Genomic DNA, 9907 nt, shown 5'->3' on the forward strand with positions numbered 1-9907 from the left:
TGATTTCGAGAACTTTACAGGATTGAGAACTTAATTTCGCAACAAATGAACGAGAACTTTTGGCCATCGTTTGGGCTTTAAAGTCTCTTAGGAACTATCTATATGGTGTCAAAAACTTAAACATTTTTACAGATCACCAACCGTTAACATACGCCGTGTCAGATAGGTCTCCAAATGCAAAAATCAAGAGATGGAAGGCGCTTATAGACGAACATAATGCTAAAATTTTCTATAAACCTGGCAAGGAGAACTATGTTGCCGATGCACTATACAGGAAGGCTATTCATGTCCTAGAGGACGAACCCCGGTCAGACATTTCAACAATACATAGCGAAATTTCATTGACTTTTACAATCGAAACTATCGACAAGCTGGTTAACTGTTTTAGAAACCAAATTGTAATAGATGAGGGCACCGCAGACTCATCTCGAACTTTTGTTATTTTCGGAAGCAAGACAAGGCATCTAATACAATTTCTAGACAAAGAGACCTTAATCGGAAGAATTCGTGATGTGATTAAGCCGGATGTAGTGAATGCGATACACTGCGAATTACCTGCACTAGCTTTCATTCAAAACAGTCTTGTAAATGAGTTTCCAGCAACGTCCTTCCGACACACTATGGAAATGGTTAGCGACATTTTTAATCAAACTGAGCAACGGGAAATAGTGTCTTTGGAGCACAACAGAGCGCATATGGCAGCACAAGAGAATGTAAAAAAATTCTTCAATACTACTTTTTACCTAAAATGTCACAAATAGCCGCTACCTTTGTTGCTAACTGCTTGGTTTGTCAAAAAGCCAAAAACGACCGCCATCCGCAAAAGCAAATCCTCGGGAGAACACCTATTCCGTCACATGTAGGCCAGACATTGCATATTGATATATTTTCTACAGAATTTTCCAAATTCTCTATTGTGCACCCAATCGGCTCTCGAACGATAACTTATTTAGAACCTGCAATTATGCAAATAATGAATGAAAAAAACAATATTTTGTGACAATGAACCGTCCATAAATTCCGAGTCAATCAAGTCACTTTTGAAAATCGTTTTAATGTTGACATACCGAACGCACCTCCACTTCATAGTACCTCAAACGAACAGGTTGAAAGGTTTCACAGCACGCTTTTAGAAATAGCTCGATGCCTGAAACTTGACAGTGGAATGAATGATACAGTCAACCTTATTCTTCAGGCAACAATAGAATACAATAAGACGCTGCACTCAGTCACCAATATGTGGACGCCGAAAAATGAATATATGCACTCAATAATTTCATAAAGCCTTTATTCAACTTGTCTCTTTAAGCACACGCCACCGAATGCCGCGTCTCGCCTATTCCTCTTTTCTTATGCTCTCTCAAGTGTGTATGCGTTTTTGAGTGAGCTAGGTATACATTCTTATCTCTTAATGCTAGCTTATAAGTAAGAGCGAGATAACAATAATATTCTTATTCCTAACGGGGATATGATCTGCCACTATGGGCTTCATACCTAAAACTATGCTACTACATGGTACAGTGGGCCTTATGAGTGTTCATCCTACCACAACTCGGCCGTCCTGACTAGCTGATCCCCTGATCATGGTTTACATTGAATGCTTAGTTGTATGATGAATTCTTTTACCTTATTTATTACATATGTACATACTATATAATCTGTTATTATATTATTATTATTGTTTAATTGTGTCTTCGTTTATTTTTCTTGTTGCCTATCCAGTGCTTAATATTTTGGATGCTCCAGACACCTTGGTATGGGTTACGAGATATCTGAAAACCTTCTACGTCTTTTAACAAGAATCTGTCGTTTCTTAATACTTTAGATATCACATATGGGCCTTTACACTTTGGAATCAATTTTCTAGAGATGCCTGCTGTACTGTCGAAATTTTTAACCATCACATTATCTCCTTTTTTGTATTCTGATGGCTGTCTGGCGGTCTTGTCATAATGTGTTTTATTATACGCTTGAGCCTTTTTTTGATTATTTTCAACTTCATTTCTAATTTTTACCAAATCCCTATCTTCTTCAGTATTTTCTAATTCCTCTAGTTTTTCTTTTAATTCGTCTACTATGATATTTTTCCTCTTTGCTCTAAACCAAAAAGAACTCTGCTTGGAGTTTGTTTGATGCTGCAGTGCTGTGTATTATTTAAGACGTGCTCAACTTTATCTATTACTGTGTCCCAATATATGCCTTTCTCTGGTTGTACCAGTTTCGCTATCATTGGACCTAGGCTTCTATTGACTCTTTCAACCTGTCCGTTTGCTTGGGGTGAACCAGTCGCAATCTTCATATGCTTAACATCGAACTCTAACATAAAGTCATCAAATTCCTTGGATGTAAGACAACTTCCCCTATCTGAAATGATGCATTTAGGCTTGCTGTATGCTCTAAAATAGTCCTTCAGGGCTGTAATGACTTCCTTTGTATTAGTGGTCTTTGTGGCGTATAAACGTACGAACTTCGTAAAACCATCGATGACAACAAAAATATGTTTTTTGGATCTGCCTGAGTCGACTGGGCCGTAATGATCGATATGTATTAGTTCAAACGGTTTGCTGCCCTTCGGAATGCAGTGCAGAAATCCTTCCTTGCCTGTCTTAGGGGAGAACGCAACACATTTTAAATAATTTTCTATATGGCTCAAACATTTGTCTTTGGCATTGGGAAACCAATAAGATTTAGAAATAACATCTAACATTTTGTCTCTACCTATGTGTCCGATCTCATTGTGATATTTATATAGAATATGATCTTCCATGTCTGTGGGAACATAAAATAAAAGTCTGCCGTCGTTACATTTTCTATAAATTATTCCGTTTCTCATTTCGAACAACTTATGTTCATTTTTTTCCAGCAGTTTCTTGATTTCTTGAACTTTTTGATCCTTGCCTTGGCAGATTACTAAATTGTCTTCAAACGTATTTGATTCCACTATCAAAATATTCGTGCATCTACTAAGAGCATCAACATGCTGCATCCTTTTACCCTCTCTATGTATGAGCTCATAATCGTAGTTCTGGAGCTCTAACGCCCATCTAGCTATTCGCGGATTAAGTTCAATCTTGTTAAGCGTCAAAGTAAGAGAATTACAATCAGTTATAATTTTAAAGCGTTTTCCGTACAAATATATTCTAAATCTTCGCAGTGCGTGAATAATTGCCATTGTTTCCAATTCGAAACTGTGATATTTTGCCTCAGCGACTGTTGTTCGCTTTGAAAAATAAAATATTGGGTGTAATTTTCCATCCTCTTTTTTTTGACATAACACCGCACCGAAACCAAGAGCGCTTGCATCACAGTGCAGTTCTATTTCGTCTTTGAAATTATAAATTGCTAAGACCGGTGCCTGCACCAGCTTTTCCTTAAGAGTTGAGAAACAGCTCATTTCCTTTTCTCCAAATTTAAATTTTTCATCTTTTCTCAAAAGGTCATATAAAGGTTTCGCTAATCTTGAAAAATCTTTTATAAATCTACGGAAGTATGAACATAAGCCCAGAAAACTTTGAACGGCTTGTATTTTGTCTGGAACTGGAAAATGCTGTATGGCATCTATTCCTTTGTCATCAGCCCTAATGCCTTCACCATTTATAATGAATCCTAAATATTTAATATTTGTCTGAAGGAACTCGCATTGATCCATTCGTAATTCCAATTTATTTTGAGCTAATCTGATAAACACTTCCTTTAAGGTTTCTAAATGCTCCTCCGAGTTCTTGCTAGCAATCATGATGTCGTCCATGTATACAATTACTTTGTTATCCCTTATAAGATCCTCGAAGATTTTGTTTACAAACCTTTGGAACACCGCCGATGCAGTTTTCAGGCCCATTGGCATTCTGAGAAATTCGAATTGCCCTAACGGTGTAACAAATGAGGTGTATTTAACTGATTCCTTATTAACGAATACATGAAAATAACCGTTTTTTAAATCAAGCTTCGAAAAAACTTTTTTGTTGACTTGCTTGTCTAAAAGGTCATCGATAAGCGGTATCGGATAATTGTCTTTAATTAAAACTTTGTTCAGTTTTCTAAAGTCTATACATAGCCGTATGTCTCCTGTTTTCTTTTTGACTAAAACAATTGGTGAAGCATATTCTGATTCACTAGGTTGAATAATTCCCTCTTTTAAATAGTCATCTAATAGTTTTTGTAATTTTTCTTTTTCTGAATAGGCAAGTCTTCTTGGGGCGCAGCTAAATGGTTTTGAAGTTTCTAAACAAAGTTTTATTTCGCATTTGACTAAAGGCTCGGTAGGCTTATTAACGCTTAAGTAGTTGCGTTTAATAATCTCCTTTAACTGACTGTTTAAGGCTTGGTTATTGTTTTCGCCGCATATGAAGTTCATTTGCTCATCCTCTAAGTGATCAATGCTACAAATTTCTCTAACAGCTTCTTCATAACTGGGCACAACCGCAGCATAAAGTCCGGAATCCGTCGTGAAGTTGGCTAAAGGCATAACTGTTTCGATGACCGTTTTGCTACCTGCTTCGTTAACAGTTTTACTAACTGTCTTATTAACTGTTCCATTATCCATTTGACTAACTGTTTCATCAACCTCTTCGTTAACTGTATCACTAACTGTTTTGCTAACTAATTCACTAACTGTTTCACTAACTAATTCACTAACTGTTTCACTAACAATAGAACTGACTGTTTTACTATTTGCTTTTCTATATTTTTTACTATCGACTGGGTTGACCGTTATCCTTCCCAAGGCGTCTGGATCCAGTTTCAACTGGCACGCTTCCATGAAATTTCGTCCAAGAACTACATTATGACTCATAGACTCGTCTGGGACCACGTACAAATAAAAATAACATTTAACTTTTTCTTTTATAATGTAACATAAGATTTTTCCATGTATTGTCAGTTGGCTTTTATTCAGCCCGAAATAGGTTTCTGAAGCGGATTCTAAATTAATTTCCTTGGATACATTGCTTAACTTTGTAAATGATATTGGACTCCCTGTGTCTATGAGGCATTCTGTAATTAATGGGATTTTATAGCTATTGTGAAAAAAAATCTTGACAAGTCTTACATAATTGTTGATATTGGCGCTCTTGCGCTCCGGGCATTGTCCGACGAAGTGTCCAAATGCACCACAGGCATAGCAGGATCCGGGCTCCCTCTTTGGCTTGAGACACTCCCTGGCGAAGTGCCCTTTGGAGTTGCAATTGGCGCAACGTAAGTCCTTATTGGCTGCACCTCCTCCAGTAAGGCGCTTTGATGAACTGCTCCCTGTTTTGTGCTTCGGCAGAAGGACTTCCGAGAAAGCCCGCAGAATTTGCATCGGCTCGGAGAAACACTGTATGCGCGCCTGGTTGCGCAACGCTGGTGCTGGGATTCCTTCAATGATGTTTTCCAGGAGCTCCTCTAGATCGATGTTGATGTCGTTGGCCAGCATCACCTTGTCCTCGAAGTAAACAGCAAATTTCTCATCCGGATGCCATTCGCGTTTTTGAAATGCGTTCCTCAGTTCCCCTTTTGACATCTTGACCTCGAATGTCAAAATTAACTGTTCGCACAGCTGGTCGGTCGATTCTAGGATGCGTGTGGCGCTTGAGTGCAGCCAGCGCTGTGCGTTTCCTTTTAGTTTGGCAATTAGCAGCATGTGCATGCATCCGTCGTCCAAATTGTAAATCTTTCCGATGTTCTGAAACTGCGTGACCCAATTGCGCGCACATAAGCTGCCGTCAAACTCCATCGTTACCTCTTTTGCCAAGGCAAGCGATGTTGCAGGAGATTCCAGAAGCTTGTTTACATTTCGACTCTGGTGCTGAACAACATTACAAGCGGTTTCTTTTCCAACACTGGTATGTCCCATGTCGATGTTATCGGCGGCGATAGTTACCTTGGTGCTGCTAACATTGGCGTCGGTGCTGTTAACATTGGCGTCGGTGCTGTTAGCGCATATGTTAACATTGCCGTGGTTTCCGTTGCTGTTGTTCTCGATGACGTCATTGATCTGGCGAGCATGAGCAGACTTGCTCTTGTTCACGTCGTCGATATCCGCTTGGATCCTCTGCAGCACAGCCATGTTTGCCTCTATCTCGTCCCGAAGCTGTTTTAGAGTGGCTCTCTCTGCATCCACCAACGATAGCTGATCCAGATCGAGGTTCTCCGGGGATTCTGACTGCAATGACTGCTCGTCGAACGGGATCGTGCGTGTGTCTCCACCCTGTGGCTCTCTCTGCTTTGGCCAGGCTGCAGCTCCATCCAATTCCTCCACCTCTTCTGCTGCTGATCCGTTATTTGGCGGTGAATCGCCACGCGTTTCTGGGGAAATGGCCTGCAGACGCACTATTAGTTCCGCTTTTGTACCGGAAGTCTGGCGTCCAAGAGCTTCCAACCACTTCTTTAGTTGGAGCACTGAGAATTGATTCCAGTTAGTGTCAGGCATAGTGGGTAATGACCACTTCTGATGTTGTGGACGCCGAAAAATGAATATATGCACTCAATAATTTCATAAAGCCTTTATTCAACTTGTCTCTTTAAGCACACGCCACCGAATGCCGCGTCTCGCCTATTCCTCTTTTCTTATGCTCTCTCAAGTGTGTATGCGTTTTTGAGTGAGCTAGGTATACATTCTTATCTCTTAATGCTAGCTTATAAGTAAGAGCGAGATAACAATAATATTCTTATTCCTAACGGGGATATGATCTGCCACTATGGGCTTCATACCTAAAACTATGCTACTACATGGTACAGTGGGCCTTATGAGTGTTCATCCTACCACAAATAGAAGACCGATCGACATTATTCATTCAACTCCTCCCGAATTGGCTAACGAGATAGTAGAAATGGTTAACGAAGCTCAGGAAAAACAGCTAAGAAGAGAAAATGTAACAAGACGAGACAGAACCTTTGAGGTGGAAGAAACAGTCATGGTAAAACAAAACAATCGCTTGGGAAATAAACTAACCCTACGGTATAGGGAAGAACTAATCGAAGCAGACCTCGGGACAACGGTCCTCATAAAAGGAAGGGTCGTTCATAAAGATAATCTACGCTAGGTTTATTATTTCTTTTCCTTTTGTGACCATCGCCAAGTTAGCAAAATACAAATGTGAAATCTGGACACTAGTAAAAGAGTTTGCAAAAGTTTTTCAATTAAATATTTGTCAAACTCTACTTATAATACACGCAACCACAAATATTTCCTAAAACTTCGATAGAAAATAAATGCATTACCAAAACGGCATAATAACAGTAAAGCGCACTCACTCTAATTAGATTTCAAATTCCCGATTAAAAAAAAAAACACTAATGTTATCAATACCCTTTTCTGATTCTGTTCAACTAAATAGGAAAATCAATACTTGCAATCAATAAGCGTTTTACTAAATACTTTAATATCAAAAATATCTGAATCAACTTTATTATAAAATTATAATTGTTATACTTAATTATTGTCAAAACTTTAGTATTAAAACTGTAACTACCTCTTAATTAGATGAGAAGAGTAGAAGAGGGAATTAAGATCTATCAACTTAGTATCTGCTAAAGACGTAAAGATGCGGCAACTATTTCTGCGGCTGGGTACTGAAACGACGAACTGAATAATATCTGCCATCAGACGCCATCCAGAGGGCGTTCAACAAATACGTTTTGATGGTCAACTAGTTCAACCAACATCAGCATCATCGTCGTCAACAAGTCGACGGTTACAATAAAGATTTTTTCCAAGTTCGCTACGATCATCTCCAGAACCTTGTTGCGAACCCATGACATGGAGAATCAACAGTATTTACGAACTTATCGGATCATCCAGATATGCAGAGTTGCCTTCCCTTCGATGCTTTAAAGCAGTACCAAGCTGGCAGTATGGGAACTTATTGGCAATGAGTAAGCTGTAAGCACAACCAATGTTACCCGAAAGATCCGCTTTCAAATAGATTTGCCAATTGTAAAAAGTCTGTGGACAGCCTTCGTCTTAGAAGGGGAGGAGTTAAGACAATCACCAAACAGACGAAATATAGTCGTAAGCCTCAAGTGTTTTTCCTATTAATAGATCTTTAGAGATAAGAACTCTTGCTATACTTAAGTCAGTCGATTTTGGGAGATTAGAAGCGTCGGTCATCGCCACGTACTTACAATTCGCCTCATTAAGTGCAGACCGCACAAGCCCTATTGTAATTAATAAACCTACACTAATAAATATATTGAAAATTTATTCAACAATAATTGGCGCCCAAACGGATATAAAAACCTACGATAACTGAATAATTATAAATAAATAACAAAAGGAGGATCCGGAGACAAAACCAGCGGCATTGGCTAATCAACTCTAACCTAAAAAATAAAAATTTCCTGATTACATAAAATATAATATTAATTACTAAGACCATGTACCTTAAAATTGTTTGTTAAGCACTATTATTATATTGTAAGTATAACGCTTATTGAACGAATTAAAAATACCAATACCTTTTTATAACATAACCTATGCAAAGAGTATTGATAATAAAAATACATGAGTGACAGTGATAACCTTTTAGACAACCTCGTGTCAAGCTTAGATAAATGGTCAGCGCACCAGGCAAGTAGGCAAAACAGTGCAGAAAAAAAATAATAAGTCATCTGATAATTGGTGGTCAAAAACAAATACAACTAGCAAAATGGAATTTGAAGCTCAGTTAAAAGCGATCGTAGAGAGTGCTGTTGCCGGTGCGCTCGCAGTCCAAAAACAATCATTTGAATTACAGGAGATGAATGAGCGAATCGGGATATTAACAGTGAACACCCCAGAGGTGGAAATTTATGTAGATGCAGAAATTAGACCAGGTGTTGGCCGTAACGAGCCTCTAGATATAGTTAAATCTCTGCCAGATTTTGAGGGAAAAAGTGAAACATATGTGTCGTGGAAAAAAGCGGCTCATGTCGCTTTTAAAGTTTTTAAAGACTACGAGGGAAGTTCAACATTTTACCAAGCTCTTGGTATTATGCGAAATAAAATAAAAGGTCCAGCGAATACAGTATTGGCTTCTTTTAATACTCCGTTACATTTCAAAACAATGATCAGCCGTCTTGATTTCACATATTCTGACAAAAGGCCGATCTACCTAATCGAACAAGAGCTATCTACGATGAAGTCGAGAAAAAACTGACCCTACTTACCAACAAGACAATAATGACATTTGGTGGTGCCTTGGCGATGTCAGTGAATGAAAAGTAAAGGGCGGACGCGTTACGTGTATTTGTAACCTGAGCTAAGAAATCGTTGAGCTACCTTCTTTTTGCAAAAGGTCCAAAAGATTTACCAACTGCTCTCGCTTTAGCGCAAGAGGTCGAGTCGAACCATGAGCGTTACCAATTCGCCCTTATTTATTCTAAAAATATTGGAGATAGGGGTCAGAAACCGAACAAAAGCACAGCGATAAGGATAGAAATTCAATCATGCCCATGCAAACTAAAAACCCATATTTTAGCAAGCGCCAGGTGCATACTTATGATAACCAGGAAAGACAAGATCCAGTCCAGTTAACAAATCTTGATGTATCCATACGATCTAGAAGAACTGGAAATTTTGGACAAGCTCCATTTCCGACTCAGGGAAATATTTGGCCATCCCAACAACAAAATACTTGGCCATCTCAACAACAATATTCTTGGCCATCTCAACAACAATATTCTTGGCCATCCCAACAACAAAATTCATTTCAAACACAAAATCAATTCGCATCGCAACCCCAACAGCAAAACACAAGTCAGGCTCAGGGACATGTTGGGTATGCGCAAGCATCAAAAAGACCAACGAGTGGCAGTGCAAGGTTTACAGGGCCAAAACAGCAGAGGATCAACCACTTACCTCATAAGAAAGGTCAATGTGAGGAAGACACAGACGGTTATCAAAAGGAGGCAGAAGCGGAGGTTGATGATTATGAGGACGAACTAGTGA

The 9907-nt window shown here is 38.9% G+C and overlaps 1 protein-coding gene across 1 annotated transcript; it reads right to left on the reverse strand.

Annotated features, from left to right (window-relative positions):
* Positions 1-4694: 4694 nt before the first annotated feature.
* LOC117150076 lies at positions 4695-5729 on the reverse strand. The gene is made up of 2 exons (XM_033316924.1): positions 5048-5729; positions 4695-4992 (listed from the first exon to the last, which is right to left on the reverse strand). The coding sequence occupies exons 1-2, from the start codon at positions 5711-5713 to the stop codon at positions 4981-4983; spliced, it is 678 nt and encodes a 225-aa protein (XP_033172815.1). The 5' UTR covers positions 5714-5729; the 3' UTR covers positions 4695-4980.
* Positions 5730-9907: the final 4178 nt, after the last annotated feature.

The sequence above is a fragment of the Drosophila mauritiana genome, unplaced genomic scaffold (genome assembly GCF_004382145.1).
Source record: "Drosophila mauritiana strain mau12 unplaced genomic scaffold, ASM438214v1 Y_29, whole genome shotgun sequence".
In the NCBI taxonomy this organism is placed as follows: domain Eukaryota; kingdom Metazoa; phylum Arthropoda; class Insecta; order Diptera; family Drosophilidae; genus Drosophila; species Drosophila mauritiana.

Excerpts from the sequence above, each read along its gene's own strand:
- LOC117150076 (XM_033316924.1), bottom strand. The coding sequence starts at position 5,713 with ATGGAGTTTGACGGCAGCTTATGTGCGCGCAATTGGGTCACGCAGTTT.